The 22,290-nt window shown below is 31.7% G+C and overlaps 1 protein-coding gene across 2 annotated transcripts; it reads left to right on the forward strand.

Moving 5' to 3' along the window:
• The first annotated feature begins 1,666 nt into the window (after positions 1 to 1,666).
• LOC134688568 (uncharacterized) lies at positions 1,667 to 15,468 on the forward strand. Of its 2 annotated transcripts, XM_063549372.1 has the most exons (4): positions 1,667 to 1,770; positions 7,139 to 7,469; positions 12,774 to 13,008; positions 14,132 to 15,468. In XM_063549372.1, exons 2-4 carry the CDS (start codon positions 7,377 to 7,379, stop codon positions 14,428 to 14,430), a joined length of 627 nt encoding a protein of 208 aa, XP_063405442.1. In that variant the 5' UTR covers positions 1,667 to 1,770; positions 7,139 to 7,376; the 3' UTR covers positions 14,431 to 15,468. The 2 variants fall into 2 exon arrangements, with proteins under 2 accessions (XP_063405442.1, XP_063405443.1); XM_063549373.1 differs by lacking the exon at positions 1,667 to 1,770 and having other exon boundaries at positions 6,990 to 7,469.
• The last annotated feature ends 6,822 nt before the right edge of the window (positions 15,469 to 22,290 follow it).

Consider the following 22,290-nt stretch of genomic DNA (forward strand, 5'->3'; position numbering starts at 1 on the left):
GCTGTTTTCGGCTGACATCCATTTACTAACGTTCGATTGTTGTGAAATTTTGTCACCTGCACACGGGATATACATTGCTCAACTTATTCGGTACTCAAGAGCTTGCAGCTGCTACTCAGACCTTATAAAAAATTACCAGTGTCTGAGCAGAAAGTTGACTAACCAAGGTTATGACAAAGAACGTTTCGTCTTTTAAGAAAAAGAAAAGATCACCGGAGGATACTGAGACCTTGTTTATAAATATTTCGTTGCAACTTAACAAATGATATATATGATGGTCTTGAAGTATAGATTCTATGTACTGACTTTGTTAATCATCTTAAAAAAATGTTATAGTGTTTTTCATTTGTCTTCGTGCATAATTTACCTTTTTACAGTTTAGTCCATGTATGGAATCCTTTTGGCATGACTCTGTACTTACTGTTTTGTGGTTATTTTTTGTATTCTTATCTTTCATTTATAGTTTGTGCATGTACTTTGACTACATGCGATGTTTTTTCTTTGATGATATGTTATTATCATGAGTCATAAAGATGATTACACAATGTAAACGTATGTTCCCAAATTGTTTACATCTTCATAATTATTATTATTTCTGTTGTTTCTGTTTGTTTTGTTCGAACATTGAAGTTATACGACTGTCATACAAGTGAGATGGTTTGCTACCTATATAACCAGGTTTAATTCACCACTTTCTACATAAGAAAATGTTTGTAACAAGTCAAGAATATGACAGTTGTTATCCATTCGTTTGATGTGTTGGCATGAGCTTTTGGTCTTGCCATTGGATAAGGGACTTTCTGTTTTGAATTTTTCTTGGAGTTTGTTTTACATATAAATATGTACCAGAAAAAATATTTGATATCAACTGACTAACAACCCAACAACACGTTACTAGCCCCAATTTTCTGTAAAAGAGTCCTGTACCAAGTCAGGAAGATGGTCATTGTTATAATACTGTTCGTTTCTCTTTGTGTTGCATTTTTACGTTGAGTCGTTTGTGTTTTCTCTTATTTTTGAGATATTGAGATAAAACGTGGCACGGTACTTGTCTATCCCAAATTCATGTATTTGGTTTTCATGTTACATTTGTTATTCTCGTGGTGTTTTGTCTGATGATTGGTCTGTTTCTGTGTGTATTGCGTTTCGGTGTTGTGTCGTTGTTCTCCTCTTATATTTAATGCGTTTCGCTCGGTTTTGGTTTGTTACCCCGATTTTGATTTTGTCCATGGATTTATGAGTTTTGAACAGCGGTATACTACTGTTGCCTTTATTCTTCTTTTAGTTTCAATAGAGCAATGTGTTTTATTAGTGAATATCATTGTTGATATTATCTGTTGTCCTGGTTTGAAATCGACCTAATCAATATGTGTATGTAGCACAAGTAGTACATGACACATCCAGGGTTTCTTTGTCTCTGTTTCCGTATAACAGTATAATTATACTGAAACTAAATACTGAGTGACAATATCCATATAGATCGAATATTTAGTTTTATTGTTGCAGAATTTATTGTAATCTATTCAACATTTAAACTATCTGTTGATTTAATACAAAGATTAAAATTAAAAATTCAATAAGATTCAATTTATTTTACATGACTGACTGTAACATAGAATACAGAAATAGCGCGATAGGTATTTAATCTGAATTGTTTATTTTTCTGTTAAACTCTTCAAAAAACCGTCACGTTTGTATGTGTGGTCACGTTACTCATCATGCGTGGGAATTGAATAATTATAGAGGACTAGATTTTGACAATAGCAGAAGGTAAGAATATGTCTTTTATGAAAACCTAAAGATTCCTATTTTAAGAAAAGAAGGCTTTCATCTCCGTTAATCCCACCTCTCCTATAAATGGGAACTAAAAGAATATACATATTCTGTATAAATTCGATTCATTATTTTAATATATGTAGATAATTCTCTAGATCTTGATAATTTACCCCACATCATTCATAGTATATATAAATTATATGCATATATGTTACAAGTGTTGGTGCAGTGTATTATTTCCGTCTTTGAATTATGACAAACCATGAATTCTTTCCTTAAAATCAAAATAGTACTTTTGTTTTACCATACATCAGATCGATTATAGTCATCAATATAAAAGACCTCAATCTGACAAAAAAGAAATAATTTAAACGATCACAAAAACCACAACGATCAGATTTTTGACAAAATAATAAACGAAAAATGATCTGACAGAGAGTAAGAAACGACAACCACGGGCTCCATACTAGGAGAAGTCATATACAGGATGTGTTAACATGTATGTGAGTGCTAAATAAACTCATCATAGATATGAGGATGAAATTTTGTAATTACGTCAGACGCGCGTTTTGTCCACAAAAGACTCGTCAGTAACGGTCGAATCCAAAAAAGTTAAAAGGCCAAATGAATTACGAAGTTAAAGAGCATTATGGACCCAAATTCCAATAGTTATCAAAAATACCAGGGTTATATGTATGCCAGACGCGCGTTTCATCTACATAAAGACTCATTAGTGACGCTCATATCAAAATATTTATAAAGCCAAACAAGTACAAAGTTGAAGAGCTTTGAGAATCCAAAATTCCAAAAAGTGGTATCAAATACGGCTGAGGTAATCTATGCTTGGGATAAGAAAATTCTTAGTTTTACGAAAAATTCAAAGTTTTGTAAACAGGAAATTTATAAAAATGACCCTGTTATTGATATTCCTGTCAACACCGAAGTGTTGACTACTGGGCTGGTGATACCCTCGGAGACGAAACGTCCACCAGCAGTGGCATCGACCAAATGTTTTGCCAAATACAGCTAAGGTAATCTATTCCTGAGGTAGAACAGCTTTAGTATTTCAAAAATTCAAATGTTTTGTCATCAGTTAATTTATAAATTTACCCCATAAACATGGTACAGTCGTGTAAATACACAACATATACTGTAGCAATGTTACTTTATCAGTTCATAAACAGTTCTGGTCTGTGTTTCTGGTACTAAAAGACGTATTTCGGTTATGGTCATGTATTCCCATTAATGCAATCAAATTCGCACCATTCTAATATATTACAAGAAAATTAATATATAGGCTAGGTTTACATGACCATAACCGAAACACAACTTTTAGTGTTAGAAACAGACGAAATCTGTATTTCAATTCTAAAAATACACACACGACAATCATACTACCATCATGCAAGTATAAATGTGTTCAAAAATATGAAAATAAATACTGAAAAATGTATTGCACATCAAGAAATATGTATCATGCAATAAGTATACAAGCTCTAAATTACTTTTAAAATATGGATATCTAAAAATTGATGAATTACAAAAAGGACTATAATAAGATATACTGGATAGGTCCTGGACCTTATTGATTTTCATATAATTCCTGCAAATTAATATCATATATTAACAATGGGTTTATACATGAAAATGGAAACAATTTAGTGTACCAATGTCGTTTTCTTGTTATTAGGTTATATTATTTCCATTTTTCCTCAATATACGAATAAAACAGACAACGTCGAATCTTCATATTTAAAATGAATTATGCAGTGTAACCTTTACATGCTTATTTAAACTAACAGTACATTGATTATGATCTCTGACTGACTTGTTTACATATATTACATATAAAGACCTATCTTAATTTTAATCACATCACCTAAATATTAAAATTTAATTCAATATGTTCTTAATATAGCGATGACTGTTATATTGAACAGACTAGGGGAGATTTGTGATATTTCAAATATTAATAAATTGAAACAGTTGCAGGAAGACCTCAATAAATTCTTATTACTTTAAAGATCATGTTACCAATTTCGGTATAGACCTGTGTGGTACGTAACTTTTGCATTTTTCATTTCCATAGTTAATTTATCAATACGAAATACATATATAAAATAAAAAGTTTAAAAGGTCATCCCTGCGAAGGTTAATCTGTAATCAATCTGTAGATTTAATATTTATAGTGTTTTCAAATAGTTGTATATATACAGGTACTCGAATAACGTAAAATATGGAAATAAACGCAAGTCATTTGATGATTATATTTAAATTAAAACACACAGTTCAAATAAGAGTAAGAAATTTGTGACATATAGAATTTCCATTGATTTCGAAAAAGCTTAGAACAACCATGATATAAACATATGAGATATTTATCTGTTAATGAGAAAAAAGATTAAGTTCTTCATAAATTACAAGATTCATTTGTACGTGTCATCTAAAAACAAAATTCATCAGTGACGCTCGCATAAAAAAAATGGTACGAAGTAAAAAAGCATTTCTCCAAAATCACCATGGTATTACTAATGCTAAAAACAGATCAAGTTAAAAATAAATAAAAAAACAGGTAGTTTTTTTCGCAATTCGTTCTTTCTCCGAGATGACTATCACCGTATATCACGTTCGCGCAGGTGATTTCAAAAACGTTTGTATGATGAAGTAATCAATGGCGTCATTTCAAATCAAGCATCGTCCTGAACATGCATGAACTATTTGACACTGGATGTAAAAAACCAACAATCAATCAATCAATCAATCAAATCAAGCATCATATCGATGATTTCACTCATATCTCTCCAACTTATAGCCTACAACAATTCAGATTTGAGACAAGCAAAAGGAGCTCGAGGGTACTAATCATAATTTCTTGTTATTTTACATACGATGTATTATATATAATTCATATATATAATTTACAACCACTGGGTCGATGCCACTGCTGGTGGAGATTCATTTCCCCGAGCGTATCACAAGCCCAGTAGCCAGTACTTTTTGTGCTGACATGAATTGTGATTGATATGGTTATATTTATAAATTTACTGTTTACAAATTTTTGATTTTTTTTAAATACTTCGGCTTTTCTACCTCAGGTATAGACTACCTTGTCTGTATTTAGCAAAACGTTTGGGAATTTTAGTTCTTAATGCTCTTCAACACCGTAATTTATTTTGCCTTTTTAACTGTTTTGATTCGAGCGTCACTGATGAGTCTTTTGAATACGAAAAGCGCGTCTTGCGTATATACTGAGTTTAGTCCTGGTATCTATGATGAGTGTATTTACAACCACTGGGTCGATGCCACTGCTGGTGGAGATTTATTTCCCCGAGGGTATCACAAGCCCAGTAGTCAGTACTTTTTGTGCTGACATGAATTGTCATTGACATGGTTATATTTATAAATTTACTGTTTACAAATTTTTGATTTTTTTGAATTACTAAGGCTTTTCTACCTCAGGCATAGCTTACCTTAGCTGTATTTGGCAAAACGTTTAGGAATTTTGGTCCTCAATACTCTTCAACTTCGTAATTTATTTTGCCTTTTTAACTGTTTTGGATTAGAGCGTCACTGATGAGTCTTTTGTAGACGAAACGCGCGTCTGGCGTATATACTAAATTTAGTCCTGGTATCTATGATGAGTTTATTCACCTAGTATGATCAAAATGATTCACGTATGTTATTGTCTCTATAGCGTCTGTTACTAAATTATTTTGAATTCGGTTTTATAAGTATTTTTAAATTATGATATAATCTAAAACGCTAATGGCTACATGATGTAAAATCATTTTCACAAATATATATACATTGTAAAATGTATTTATGCTTGTTCAGTGCATCTTTCTACGCTAAAAATTAAACCTCGTGTTTTCGAGACAAACATTTTGAATCCAGATTATATTCCGCTGGCACACTTTCTCCTCTATAATAATACATTTATTAAACTCTGTTGATTTGAATTAGTATAATGTTCAGTGTGATTTTGAGAATTACCCAAGGATTGACTGGGGTATAATAAATGGTCATTTTGTAGACGTTTAATTTGAATGTATCATGAAGGGTTGGTGCCATACGCTATGTCTTGTAAGAGAACTTGCACAACGTATACCTATTGCAATTATAGTAACGTTGATCTTGTCAAAAATATATATAGATACAATAACTGCAACGGGACGGTAACAAGCGCATATTACATGTAATTAATCACAATCGAATTATGTATAAAATTACTTTTCTGTGCAGAATTACACTACTTGATTTTAAATTCTTCCTCGGAGTCTAACTAAGGAAGAGATCTTTATCGTTCCATTTTATGACTATAGCTTCATCCATTATGTAAAATAACTTAATAAAATATAAATTTGGTCAGAAACTTGGAAATTAAATCCAAAATCAATAGCAACGTACGTAACACAGAATATTAAGTAACATGCAATCCTGATACAACAACGACGAAAAATCTATAATAAGAAAGATAGCGATGATAGAGGGACACATCTATTGACAAGTGGAATCACTTTGCTTGTGGTTTAAAATTAGAAACTATCGAAGACAGAATGTTTTATTCGTAAAAAGGAAGACACATGTCGAAATCATCTCTCTCTCTCTCTCTCTCTCTCTCTCTCTCTCTCTCTCTCTCTCTCTCCATTATACCCTAATTCCCTATGGCTGTCTAGATTTCTGTAGTGTTAGTCCTTAAACCTTTTACAGAACCTTACATATTGTAATTATTCTTAATTTGTTCTCGTTTTGAATCTGTATGACATATTTGCCACTGGACGATAAGCAAACAACAATCAATCAATCAAATGTTTTCTGTTTTACAATATAACATGATAAATGATTTAACCCCTGTTTAATTGTATATTAAACCATTTCTAATGATGGAAAAACATAAACTACATTTGATTGTATTGGGAAGGGAGTTGTCTTCATTATATATCAACTGAATGATTGTACGACAAAACAATAAAACTATTCACTTAACAACCAAAACATACGTGCATTTAATTTTAATAGTCTGAGTCAATTAACAAACATATCTATAAAACCCTTAAATGCATTTTACAAGTAGAAATACAATTAAGTTGAATATCTAACAAATGTTACCAAATCAAAATCAATAAACTTCAACTTAATACTTTTTTACCATTAATAATAATTGTGATTTAAAGAAGGCAGTTTATTATAGTTTAACTAATGCAGTAAGAAGAGAAAGTGGGATATATATAAATTCCTATAAAATTACAGAAAAGTCAATAAAAGTGTAATGATGTCATTCGGCCGTATCAAGTCATTAAATGAATGAACTGTAGAGAATACAACACGTGTTTTATTGATTAGGTTTTATTTTTCCTTTTAGAAAAAGGATATTTTTACCTGCAGAATCTGATCCAATCTTCACGAGACAAACTATAGCGTTGGTAGAGCCACAACAAAGGACTTTCCATTTTTCACTTCGCATGAATGTGTAGTTATAATTATAAAGTTGGAGAATTGAAGTATTTACTAAACGTCAACACCGTTATAAGCATGGTGAAGTATTTATTTTAAGTTAAGTAAACTTCTTGTGACACCTTGCAGTGATAAAATTATTTATAATGGAAAAGACGGGTATTCTCCAGTGTGCCCAGGAATATAACTATCTGGTAGAGAAAGTCAACGTTAACCTCAAATCTCTAAAGACAGAACTCGTAAGTATACATTTTACTGATTATTTATTAATAATGAATTTAAGGAAGAGTATTACTCTCAATATGCTCTTGAATCTGAATTTTATTAAAAAAGTAAAATTAATCTGAAATCGTAGAAAACAGGGGAACGGTAACTAAATTGAGAATGGAAATGGATAATGTTTCAAAGAGACAACAACCCGACCATAGAAAAAACAACAATGTATGCTATTTTTATTAATGAAAAGACGATGCGTGTTTTTTAATGCACATGTACATGTATATATAGTTGTGTCATAGAAAATGTCAGTTAATCTGAAATATCAAATGAAGAAAATAGGTTAGAGTATGATTTGATGTATTTATTGTTTATCAATGAAGAGATGGTGCCCACTCTTCGATATCCTTAGAATTATAATTGTACCAAATAAAATGTCAGTAATAATCTGAAATGTCGAGTTAAAGGAAAGTGGTTAGTATATATTGTTAATGTATTTTTTTTTATCAATGACAGCGGTGTGCTCTCTTCGATCTACTTTAAGATATAATTGTCTTGTGGAATACGTCATTAGACGGAACTGATATAAATGGATGTCTATTTCTATATGTGAATGTTTTCTTGTATCGATTTTTTCATCTTAGTTGTTTTTATTGATGAATTTATTATGTTTCCTGGTTATGCATCAAAAGTTGACAAATAAACAACAATAACAAGGGAATGAACTTGTAACAACAAAAAAATGACAAAAAAAATAAGATTGGATTTTATTGTCATGACGACATCTGTCCGATACCAACAAAGATTAAGTGTAACGAAATGAGCATCTGAATATATATAATACACATATGGCCTTCAAAATAAGCGAAAAGTAATCCAGCAAATTGTATCAAATATTCACATGCTATAGATTGTTCAATATACTTATAATACAATACGTGTGCATTAATATTCATAATATGATTTGTAATATAATATATGCTAACACTGTGTAGATCTATATATATAATTGTGTCACTTTTGACATTTTACAAAAACAAACTTGTATTGATTATCAATTTACTCCTTTTTTTTTTAGTAAAACATATGATATATTATCCAAGTATATTATATATGAAATATTTCCTACGCAAACGGTATACATTACAGGTTTTAATAACAAATATATCGGCTGCCATCATTACGTTTATGACAACTTGACATTTTTTTTTTTCACTGTGTTTAAGTGAGATAAGTAAGAATAAATCTGTGTGTTGAAAACCTTATACTTATATTTTAAAACACTATACACATTGTCTAACGATATAACATCATTACGACGTACGTATAACTAATCTGCATGAAACATTTGCCCCTAGACGTTTTAAGCATTCAAAAATTCATCAATTAATCTATAAAATTGAGAATGGAAATGGGGAATGTGTCAAAGAGACAACAACCCGACCAAATAATAAAAACAACAACAGAAGGTCACCAATAGGTCTTCAATGTAGCGAGAAATTCCCGCACCCGGAAGCGTCCTTCAGCTGGCCCCTAAACAAATATATACTAGTTCAGTGATAATGAACGCGATACTAATTTCCAAATTGTACACAAGAAACTAAAATTAAAATAATACAAGACCAACAAAGGCCAGAGCTCCTAACTTGGGACAGGCGCAACAATGCGGCGGGGTTAAACATGTTTGTGAGATCTCAACCCTTCATTATGTAATGAAATTTAGGAGTGATCGTGGATGGAGTACAAACAATATCTTATGATCGACGATTGACAGGTAGCTTACACGTACAGTTGCAAATATCTCAGCATTTCATTGTTCAGGCCGGATCTAATGGCGGACGTACGCGTGCCACTTGCAAAACAAGTTGAACAGATTTTTTTGTCTGCACCAGGCAACCTACAAACCTCACATTATCGTTTACATAGCAAAATATAAGAATTAATATGTTTTGCGGAATAAAAAACACCTTTTAAGATAATATACACAAAAGAGATCATACAATATTACAATAAGAATAAAATTTAAATATTAAGTTGGTTAAAATCTAGGTCGTCAGGTCAATTATCTTAATAAACCGGGAACACCCAAATTCAACTATAATAAATATTGTAAGTTTATGTGTTTACAATCTTTAAAACAATTTAAGTACGCTAAGAGTTAAATGTCATTATTTTAAGTTAATTTGTTATTTACGAAAGACAAAGGCTGGTAAAAATCCTTAGCACGCTATCAATTATGAACATTTCCCCGAAATACTAATGGATATATAATGGTTCTATTAAATACGAAAGGGAATCAGATCTACAATTTGCAACAATTAAAGTTTATATTCTGTTCTCTTATCGTGTTTTTTATTTTATTTTCTAAATTCGAGATTTTTATCATTGTACATTTTGAAGTTCTTTTTTAAATCGACTATCTTTTATTAATTTTTTTAATTCAACTGACATAATAAGAATTCCATTACAGTTTTAGTGTTTGAATTCAGATTCTCCTAACAACATACTGTTGTCATATTTCTCTCACGGAGCTCCAAACACTTATAAATTGTTTATATTCGGCATGTTCTCTGTAAACTTTCATTTTGATACCCATTTGATACAAAAGTCCAAATTGAACTGAAATTAAATTGAAACTATAATCTTCCATAGGTATGACATTAACCAACACATAGATTTGTGCTGATCCCTAAGTTTGTGAAAACATATACAATCGTGGTAATGCGTGCAAATACTAAATAAATCGGATGCCTGTATGTTCCCCTGACATATTTGTATAGTTTGATATTTTGGATATAAGACTACATCCAACGATATTTAGTATAATATTGTTTTCTAATCGGTAATCGGTTAAAGACAATATTATTCAAATCTGGGCTACTCATTAAAATGACGACCGCGACATGTATCACCATTAGGTAAACAAGAAGTTGACAAACAGTTGATGTGAAACGCATTAATTTCCGGAAACTGTTTAAAATTTGACAAAGGAACCTATACATATAAATATGTGGTTCATAAGAGTTTGTTCGTTTCTCGTTTTAATGCCCCACCTACGATAGTAGAGGGGCATTATGTTTTCTGGTATGTGCGTCCGTTCGTCCGTTCGTCCGTCCGTCCGTCTGTCCCGCTTCAGGTTAAAGTTTTTGGTCAAGGTAGTTTTTGATGAAGTTGAAGTCCAATCGACTTCAAACTTGGTACACATGTTGTTCCCTATGATATGATCTTTCTAATTTTAATGCCAAATTAGAGATTCTCACGGTCCACTGAACATAGAAAATGATAGTACGAGTGGGGCATTCGTGTACTGAGGACACATTCTTGTTTTTTTTTTATATAGATTAGACCGTTTGAATGGTTTTACACTAGTAATTTGTTAGTAATCCTTCATAGCTTGCTGTTCGGTGTGAGCCAAGGCTCCGTGATGACGACCGTACTTTGAACTGTAATGGTGTACTTTTATAAATTGTCACTCGGATTGGGAGTTGGCACTCACACCACATCTTCGTATATATCGAGGAGACATGGTATAGTCGCTAATGCAATGAGACAAATTTCCACAAGAGACAGCACTAAGATGTAGTGGACGATATGGTTCTTACCGGCCTTCATAAACCCGTACAATGTACTATAGAAAGCTATATTAGCATTACATGTATGACAAAACTTTCTAATATAAAAAATAGATGTAGTAGAGCCGATGATATACAACTCTCCACAACAGACAAAAATAGATTTTGATACAGAAATAAACAACTGCCTGTATTTGCATGTAAGCAAGAAATCGGGTTCATGTATATACTTATTATGTACATTTGTACTAAGCCGGAATCCGGTAAAAACTTTAATATAAATAATATTTTACAGAAATTAATCAAAAGAAATTCCAAATTACTATATAACATATTTATATTTGTTCCCATGGTCCAATGATCATTAAATGTGCTTTTTGACTCTACTTTGTATTGAACCATGTAGATTGCTAACACATTTCTAAAAACAACATAGGAAGTGTTTCTTTAATATGCAACAACTTTTGTGTCTATCTTGAACCCACTGACATAGTTCTATACTAAAATGTAAACAAACAGTATACTACAAAGCAAACTATTTTACAGAAATGTTTGATGTAGAAAGACTCCCATCAACATATATAAGTGATGATAAAGTTTTATTGACATGACCTCTGTCAACACATGACCTCTGTTAACACATGCTAGCACTTGCTATATGAAATATTGCTTCCTTAAAGTACAAAACAGTTTTATTTATACCACCTCGAAAACAAATTTCGTGTCAGAAATGAAAATACTGTGAGTGCAAGTGATTAGATTCATAAACTTTTTTCAAAGCAAAATAGCGATTTTTCTGTTTTAATTGAAAATAAAACTATGTGATAAACAAAGTTAGATTACATAAAAGTGCAGTATATAAAAATAGAAGAACAAATGCAGCTGTTGATCTCATTAAAATTTCCCTTTCTTTACATTTTAGTGATCGACAATTTTATACAAACGCTGAATAATGTTGGAGATAAATAGGGACTGTCATGTCCGTCCTTCTGTCACAATTTTAGTTTCACAAAATGGTAAATAAGTAGCCACTTTTTATCACAATTTTAATGTTTCGGACTAAATAAAACAGTTGATTTCGATTTTCTTTGTTTTAACTCTAACTAAAAAATCATTTATTTTTAAAGTTTGATACAATAAATTCCATGCACCTAAAATCAAAGTTTACTTGATCAAAGTTTTCTAATAAAATGTGTCCAAGCCATCGGTTGACGTTATCAACGTTCTTTTTAAAAACTTGGTTTAATAAAGAAAAAACTATACAGTGATTAGATAATTCCCGTTCAAGCCCGTCAATATTTTACATTAAAGATATTTTACGGTTGTCACTATGAAAATCTAAAATCAACTTTGACAATAATGACATCGGCGCTTTAGAAGAGTACATTTACATATATGTACAAACAAACAAAACAAAATAAAATAAAAAAACGAACCCCAAATAAAAAACAAACAAACTAAAAACTACAACCCCCCCTAAAAAAAAAACCAAACAACACCCAGTGTTCAGTAATCATATTTATTTTAAAAGCACAAAGTACTATACTATGATATTGACGTGATTGTCCCAAATTTGCAAGGTTAGATCGGACTTCATTCAGGTAAATCGACATCAGAACCTACGTGGTTTATTGTAAAAACAATTTATGTTGATTACTCGTGGAACATTTGCCACTGGACCGTTATCTAACAAAAAATAATCTACACGGTCTTTGTCATTGATTCAAAGCTATATTAGTATTTATCTTATTTCAGCTGGCTATGAAGAAACAAGATGTTAACTTATTGAAACAGCTGATTCATATCAGCGACGTTATACAAACAATATGTCAGAAACAGCACACGCCTAGTCCTGATAGCGCTGTTGACGAGTCACCCACAGAAACCTTCCACAAAACAAAGAGGGCACCACTAGTCAGACAACAAAGTGTTCCTTATTATATAACTGTATTAAGAGCTCAATCTAGTAGTTTTAATTCCAGTTTTGAAGGTATGCATTCGTCTCGTCTTGTTTGTTTAGATAACACAGATATACGTGGATAATGAATACACAGTTCAGTTATTGAAAGTTTATAATAATATCACGAATTTTCAATTAGAAGAAATATCGTTCACTGAAGTGCATAAAGCAACGTATTAATATTTGATTTATCATGCATTTCATTATTTGTCTATTAGGCTTTGTGGTTCAGTTTTTAATGTTTAACTTAGTTTTTTTTATCGTTCGTCCGTTTATTGCCACGATTGTGTGTGTCGCACTAGGGCTTTTGAATTTGTATTCTCATTTATTTTGGTATATTCAAACGCTTGTTATAATAGCTGCCTTTCTATACAGTATGCATAGGTTTTAAATTGAGTGAGTCAATACTAATAATGCTTGTAATGTTAAATAAAAAAATTGACCATACCCGGTTTCAACTTTTCTGCGTAGTCCCTTTTGTTTTTATGAACCAATGAAAACCACTTAATTACTGGTTACTGACTTTAGACAGTAACAATTGTGATGGGATTGAACATGCTTGTAATCGTTCAATTTGACCCTGACACTTGGTTGTGGTGTAGCAGTACAACATGAGAAAAAAATTCTATAAAATTAGGTACAAATCGTTCAACTCAATTAATACATACGAAGCACACACAATAAACCCAACTGACATACATAAAGACACGAAGCGCTGTCAAAACGTTCAATTTAACTAAAACTAATACAAAATCATGTTTCCAAAGACTTATGAATCAGTAGATACACATCCAACGGATTTAGTGCCAATAACCAATAAACAAGATTATTAAAAAAAGAAGCTAATTTAGGGTTTGACAACTCACAAAACTTTTTTTTACATCTAACACGTGCTTATTTGACTGCTTCAGATAAGAATCAGTGTGTACGATGGTACCTTTTTTAACTAAGGAAATCACATCATATGCTAGAATTATGTTTTTTCTACATTTCCATAAGGCATGAGATTCATATAACTTGTCTATCATTATAGCCGTTTGGTTGTAAATTTTGGTTTGGGTACCTGCATAGATCTATATTTTAAAAACAAAACATAATGTTTTCTTTAATGCATCGTTTGCCAAACCAATAGTAAAAGTTTTGTATTTTGTAGGAATCAACGAAATACCCGAAGATGAAACAGATTCCTGTTCGAATGATGATAGTGACAGTTTACTGTCGGTCAGTATGAATGGAAGTTACTCCACAGTACCACTATACATACAGAGAGCGAATAGACCTAGGTCCCTGTCGTACGAGGAACCAGTCGGAGGAACCAGTCATGGTAGTATTGTAGGACTAGACGACAGTTTCTTTGAAAGTGTTCTACAAAAGAATATTGCTCTGTGGAAATCTGAGACCCAATCAGATAAAACTAAACTATACAGTGGCAACAATGTGATTGGAACTTAGAAAATAATGTGAATTCCTCTATTTGATTTTACAACGCAAACGTCCATATGCCGTGTCAATACCAAATATCACTTTCACGAACCTCTGAAATGATCTCTTTCCTTTCAAATATGGTTAACGAAGGTTTTAAAATGTTATCAAGCATTCACGTTATCAGACATTTAAAAATATTAAAATAATTTTTGATATTTTATACTTCGACTCATGACCAACGAAAACGGTTAAAATTGAAAATTCTGAATGCTTATGTATACCTATATCATGTATATGTATTTATCAACCTTGGATTGGACCAACGAATACACGGAGAAATGAATTTGATTCATAACATAATGCATACTGACATATGTCATATGATTGAAACACATTTACACAAACCATTTAAAAAAGGATGCTTTAATCATATACACTGTATAAATTATTTAAAGCCCAAAAAGGCGCAAGCCAGGGCCGACCGTGCAAGGGCTGTATAGCCAGTGAAGGTCGTTAAAAACTTCCATTTGTTGTATACACTGCTACTTTTGCATAGGTGGTGGTACTATTTCTGTACTTAAAATCTGAAGAACTGGAAATTTAGTTTTGATATTTTAAAAGTTCTTTTACTTTACTTTAAAATTATTGTTATATTTAAGTACCTTTTATTTTTTTACAGTACTTGACTTAATAATTTTAAAGTAGCAAAATAGCACTAAATTAAAATATCAAAAGTAAATTTCCTGTACTACAGATTTTTTTTGTACAGAAATGTTACCTATGCAAAAGTAGCTGTGTACACATAGCATTTACAAATGATATTTTAATTGTATACATGTACATGTACACACATCATTTAAAAATAGTGTTTTGATTGTTTATTGCTTTATAAGCTCAAAAATGATTACAGAGAGTTTAGTAAGAAATAAAGTCCTACATTTCTAGTTATTAAACTCCAATGAATCAAGTTAAATTTTACAAATCAGTTATAATTATATATATTTTGTTATTTTGTTGTCAAATGTGTGCAATACATATATTTTTATTATTAAAATGTGAAAATAATAGCGTTGAAATTGCAGTGCCCAAAACAAGCCAGTTTGATCAGAATGTAATTTGTTATACTTTATATAAGTTATATAGGGACACGGAGAGACAGAGAGACTCTTTTAAAAGGAGTTGCTACGATGGTTTCTGCAAATAAATGGTGTGCATACTAGTTCAAGATTAAAAGACGAGAAAAAACCCCAATTAGTATATACGAAAAATAAACAATTAGTATATACGAAAAATAAGAGTAATAAAACGATCAGACCAGTTCGTATCCGACTCTTATTCATTTACAGGTTTGCACAAGACTTATTGTTGACTTGATATATGTCTGTCAACTTTGAATATTTAAAATTATGCAGACAATTGAAAAATGGCAAAAAAATCGGTAGAAAATCTTTCTCGGAATTTGGCAAACATTTGAATAAAAGCTAACTAAATTAAATCCTTGCATCTTAAATTCCTTCAAAATGGTTGATACTTTTTGCATTTAAAATTATATTACCTGTTCATGTTCAAAGTATAAAGTCTTCTTTTCTTCATAGAGAATTATAATACTGTCGGATTTAAAGAAGAAATGTTGGTTTTCGTTGCATTTATTTCCGAAGCGAGCCTACTAATAGACATTGAGTCATGTATTTGTGTTCTCTGTTATTCTGACATCAGCATATCGTATAATCGATATGTATCCAAACTATTATTGCGTAATGATATCGATTGTAGGCAGCTGCAATTTCAGTACAAATGTTGAAAGTTATTAAAGATTGAAATCATGGAACTGACAGAACGGGCTGGATTGATGTAAGGGTTAATCGAACTGGTAAGCTGAAAACGATAAAATTGTGATGGCATCTGTCAAATTTTTCGTGACTTCGCCACTGCTTTCAACTCTTGCAAACAGTTTACGAACAAGAACACATTAAGAGTAGAAAACGAAATCAACATCACAATCACTGACTCTTGTCCTTTTATAAATACAGCCACATGTCCTCTCTCCCCTAAAAGATATGGTACCAATTGTGAGATATATACTCTGTATGCAGGTGCTGCTGGAATTTTGCGACTTAGAAAAGGAGGGTTCACAATTGGAAAGCTGAAATCATCACTTAGTCGTAAAGTTTTGTTTTCAACCGACCCTCGTTGTCAATTTCTAGATGTAAGTCAAGATATGAGGCCGACTTAACTGTATTTGTTGTATTCTTTATCTTTAGTTTGATGGGATAGATGCGTTCAACATACATTTTTGTAGTCATCAAACTTTGAATTATTTAGTGAGAGAACATCATCTAGTATATAGCGGAAAATAAAGTTAACGGATATTGGTAACTTCTTATCTTTCTTCCTAAAATTTCACCACCAAAGATACATACGCATTAAAAACTTTAAAAAAGTGAACTGGCACCGGTTTTAAATGTCTGTTTACCAAATTTCACCACCTCGGGTTTTCAAATTGGTGGAATTTATGTTACGCAATTTTTAGTTTTTGTGGAGAATTGTTTGCTTGTTTCTTTTAAATTGTGATGGTTTCTTTTCATCTTGTTTTTTTCCTTTTTCCTTTATCTATATTTCCTTTTTGTCCTCCATGCTGAAACTTCAGGGAAAAACAACACTTGATTCACTACTAAACTGTTGAGTATAATTCTACATTCTAAGTAAATTGACGCGATATATTCAGCGCAGAAGTCAGCACTTCTCTGTTGACTTGGGTTATCATTGATATGTTCATAATTATAAATTAACTGTTAACAAAACTTTGAAATTTTGAAAAACTAAGGTTTCTTAACCTCAAGAATAGATTACCTTAGCTATATTTGGCAAAACGTTTGAGAATTGTTGGTCCTCAATGCTCTTCAACTTCGTACTTTATTTGGCCCTATACACTTTTTTATTCGAGCGTCACTGATGAGTCTTTTGAAGACGAAACGCGCGTCTGTCGTCAATATGTTTTTTTTTATCCTGGTATCTATGATGAGTTTATTTTAGAAGTTTTAATAGCCCCAAAGATCTTCATGTAGAAAACTTAACAACGGTGGTAAAAAACAAGAAAAATTGTAAATCCCCAATTTTCATAATGTTACGTACATCATTGTATTTCATTCATTATATTGCAGTGTACCTACATTGTACATGTAGCTATTGGAGTCGGTGTCGGGGTAATGCATGTATAAGTCAGAAATCAAAAAAATATAAAACACAATAAATTAAAAAAAATAATCTACAATCGTCATACATTGTACATGTATCTGACAAGCTGTAGTACGCCCAGATATACATGTATAACTCGTATATCGATTTTACAAATAACACATGTAACTGAATCATTTGACGGTCTCGTGAGAATATTTCACACGAAACTGTTTTTTATATTTAATAATCATGTGAAATGTATCTTAATAGGACAGAGTACTGAAGAGACAGCATATATAATGGACCATGGTTATTATATATAATTGGACTATTACATACATTTAAATACATAAATATAGTTTATGATTTCAAGCAGCTCGTACGAATATTATAATATCTATCGTTTATTTAAAAAACAACATTATTCATGTGAAAATAGAGAGATCGTTTAAATGGGTTTACTATCTATTTATCTTTAAAATGGGAAGAAAGTAAAATTATTAATTTTTACTTGATTTTTGATCTTTATGTCATTTTAAACTTGTAAGAATGAATATGTGTGTAGTGATCCATATTAAATATATATCATAATCTTTAAACGTATCTGAGAAAAATAAAGCAAATGTACAATGTTGTTGAACGATCATTTTTGGCAGTCTTCACCACTTATTCACAGAAGGGTGATATAATTGATAGCATTTGAATTAATCTGTCAGAATCATGCACTGCGGGGATAGGACAGTGGTATTGGTAGTGAAAGAAGAGAATAAAGTCTGTATTTAAATGAAGCTAAAAATGGCGACACACTAATTATATTTTATGTATCAGTCATAATTTTTTTAATAATTAACCATACCGGACAAACTTTTGTGAAACGAAATTATAAACGCCAATTATAAGCTTTGGGCCTAGTTGCTGGATGGTCTAAGTTGTCCAATACTCACGTATCATTAGCCAGTCGACACTGAGGTTGTGAGTTCAAATCCCGCGTACGGAGAAGGTTTACTCAACTTCAATCTTATATAAAAGAAGATGTGGTATGATTGCCAATAAAACAACTATCCAAAAGACCAAAATGACACAAACATTAACAATTATAGGTCACCGTTACGTACGGCCTTCAACAATGAGCAAAGCCGATACCGCATAGTCCGCCATAAAAAGCCCCGATAGGACAATGTAAACAATTCAAACGAGAAAACTAACGGTCTTATTTATGTAAAAAAATGAAGAAAACAAAATTGTAACACATAAACAAACGACAACCACTGAATTACAGGCTCCTGACTTGGGACAGGAACATACATAAATAATGTGGCGGAGTTAAACATGTTGGCGGGATCTCAACCCTCCCCTAACCTGGGACAGTGGTATAACAGTACAACATAAGAACGAACTATAAAAAAACAGTTGAAAAAGGCTTAACTCGTCAGATAGACAAAAATACAAGTGGAAGTGGCCGGGTATTAGTTGACTAGGCTTGTCATTTTTCCTACCGAATGTCAGTGGTTCTCTCCAAGCATTCTGGTTTCCTACGTCAATAAAAATGACCGATACGAAATAGCACAATAGTGTTGAAAGTTGCGTATATGTACAACACTAATCAATCAATATAAAGTAGTTAACTTGTTTTTCGTTTAAAACAAAATCTTTAAACTTTAATGTACCAGAGTTATCTTTCTTATCGTTTATACAACACAATTTTATATCATTATGTGACAAATGTATTACTCAATTTATTTCACTTGACTGGGCGGAGTTTAACCGGTTCGCTCATAATAAACCAGTCCATCTATAGATAGGTGTTTTAGAATAAACTCATCAATGAAGTGTCCAGTCATTCTTTTGTAAATTTCTTTGATGAGACTGATAGGTGATTAGAAATCAGTTATAATTATAACGGTAATCATCCTTATCACACACATCTTCAAATAGACTGTCCTTATGCAAATTAAAACGTAAGCTCCGCCCGATCAGTTGAAATAACATTGGTAATACTTCAGGATTTCAATCTTGTTGGTATTAGAATCGATAGGAAGTTCAAAAACGCGCGAGAACCATATGTTATGATACACCTGGTCCACTACAAACTATAAGTTTTCTTTCTCGGCGGCTTGGAAGAAAGTTGTGTTACTACGTGCTCGTCATGCTGACGTTTGAGATGGCAGAGGAAAGTAGTAACGGAGATATTTCTCTGGTTGAAGCATATACTTTGAGGATTTCTCTCGTTAAGTGTACAAGTCATGTGCATCATGTGCACCTTCATCTACGTAAGTAGTTACGAAGAATATTTATCTTGAATATCATATCAGATAGAGATGAACTGTAAACAGCAATAATGTTCAGCAAGGGAACTAAGATCTACAAATAATTCAAGATGATCAAAATTGTCGATTGACTCCTTAAGGAGTTATGGCCCTTAATAGTTATTTTTTTTAATAACTGTTCGTAATTTTTTGTAATCTTTTAAAAATCTTCACTTCTGAAACTTCCTGGCAAGTTTAATCACACTTAGCCGCAATAGTTATCTAGTTGTAAAAATTTATCCGATGACCCCGTCTGCCAACCAACATGGCTGACATGGCTAAAACAAATGTAAGGGGTAAAATGCAGTTTTTGCATGTTTAACCCCGCACCATTCTGTATGTATGTATCTGTCCCTAGTCAGGATACGGTAACTCAGTGATGGCGTTATTGATGTGTTACATATTTGTTTTTCGTTCATTTTTTTGTACACAAATTAGGCCGTTCGTTTGAATTGTTTTACATTTGTCATTTCATGGCCTTTTATAGCTGAAGTATGGGCTTTGCTCATTGTTGAAGGCCGTACGATGACCTATAGTTGTTAATTTATGTGTCATTTGGTCTCTTGTGGAGAGTTGTCAAATTGTTAAGCATACCACATCTTATTTTTGTGCTTGGCTTATGTATCTGAAACCAAACCATTTAGAGAAAATTGTACTGGATATAAATGCTCACCAGGTTAAGATCCATCTGCACTGAAATTTTCAGACCAATCAAAAATTCCGTTGTTGTGATGCTGTCCCTGATTTGTTAATTTAAGGAAATTTTGCAGTTTTTGGTTTTTATCTTGAATGCTATGATAGATATAGATAAACTGAAAAGTTCTAATAGCCCTTTTGAAATAGTCAATTTTAAACATTTATCGTAAATTTTGTGAAATCTTTCACAAAAATATTCTCCTCTGAAACTGCTTTGCCAAGTTTAATCACACTTGTCCACAATCATCATTGGGGTATCTAGTTAACACAAATGTGCTTGATGAATCCGTCTGCCAACCAAGATGGCCAACATGGCTATACAGAATAGAGGATGAAAAATGCAAGTTTTGTCAAAACAAACCTTAATAAAGAGAGAAAATCTGACCAGGCAAAAATATTCAGATTGTATCTAGCTCAACCAATTGTCCATACATGTCTAAACTGTCAGATGACTTCTGATAGGAGTTATTGCTCTTTTTAATGAAAACTTTTTACCTTTTTTCATATTTGCCTACTAAATTGAAAACAATTATAATTGATACAGAGAAATTTTGAAATGATCAGCACGACACTTTCCACATCTTCATGAAATAGGTCAACATGGTTGAAATCGTCATTATGATAGTTATTGCCCTTTGATGATTATTTTTACTAATTATTTGCGTGCTTGCCTTATATCTTAAAATTATATTAGAGAGATAGAACTTTGCTAAAGTAAAAATGATCACAAAATAAAATCTTCAATGAAGAAAATATAGAGGAAATGGTCAGACGAATTACTTATTGGAGTTAAAATTGCCTTTTAAAGACGGTTTTCACCTTTTTTTCATGACGTGACAATGTGAAATTCAGAAGAAACGGTGTTTTTATTTCATAATTAAATTTCGACCAATCTTTTGCCAAAAACAGACATTTCACTAGTGAGGAGAATTTTTCCCACGCCGACCATGAAATGTGTATATAACACACACAATTGAGAAAGCATTATGATTACAAGATAACTTTGGTATACATTTATATATATAGAACTTCTGACATACAGACCAATTCTACCAGAACCTCGTATGGCTCTTTTGTGTTTTTTCCTGAGTATTTTTGCATATAAAAGCAAACTTTGGTATACCAGTTTACCACTGTTACTCCAAGTTTAAACAAGACAAATAATATGCATTTTGATACAAAATTTACAAATACGTGTTCACTAAATAAATATTTTTTAGAATTTAAACCTTGAATATTCCCCATTCATAAAAAAAAGGTAAAATCCCAAAAGTACTGAACATCGAGGAAAATTCAATACGGAAAGTCCCTAATCAAATGACAAAATCAAAAGCTCAAAAACATCAAACGAATGGATGACAACTGTCATACTCCTGACTTGGTAAAGGCATTTTCTTATGTAGAAAATGGTGGATCGAACCTAGTTTTATATCTAGCTAAACCTCTCACTTAAATGACAGTCGCACTTAATTCCATTATATTGAAAAGGATGTGTGAACAACACGAACAGACATAAAAGGTAAAATGTCACAAATAGGGATACACCAGTCAACATTGTGTTATAATTTTAATCACAATAAAAACAAACAAATATTTAACAAAGAAGCACAAAAAGGCATACATTTGACAACCTCTTCATTGCTTTCTTATTTTTGTATTGTATTTATGTATATTAAATCTACCAATTAAGGATTGAAAGATTTTATTA

Source organism: Mytilus trossulus, chromosome 10 (assembly GCF_036588685.1).
Source record: "Mytilus trossulus isolate FHL-02 chromosome 10, PNRI_Mtr1.1.1.hap1, whole genome shotgun sequence".
NCBI lineage: Eukaryota > Metazoa > Mollusca > Bivalvia > Mytilida > Mytilidae > Mytilus > Mytilus trossulus.

Bases quoted from the DNA above. Each gene is read 5' to 3' on its own strand.
- LOC134688568 (XM_063549372.1), top strand. From the start codon at position 7,377: ATGGAAAAGACGGGTATTCTCCAGTGTGCCCAGGAATATAACTATCTG. The intron at 7,470-12,773 runs GTAAGTATACAT...ATCTTATTTCAG, and splicing joins AATCTCTAAAGACAGAACTC to CTGGCTATGAAGAAACAAGA. The intron at 13,009-14,131 runs GTATGCATTCGT...TGTATTTTGTAG, and splicing joins TTTTAATTCCAGTTTTGAAG to GAATCAACGAAATACCCGAA.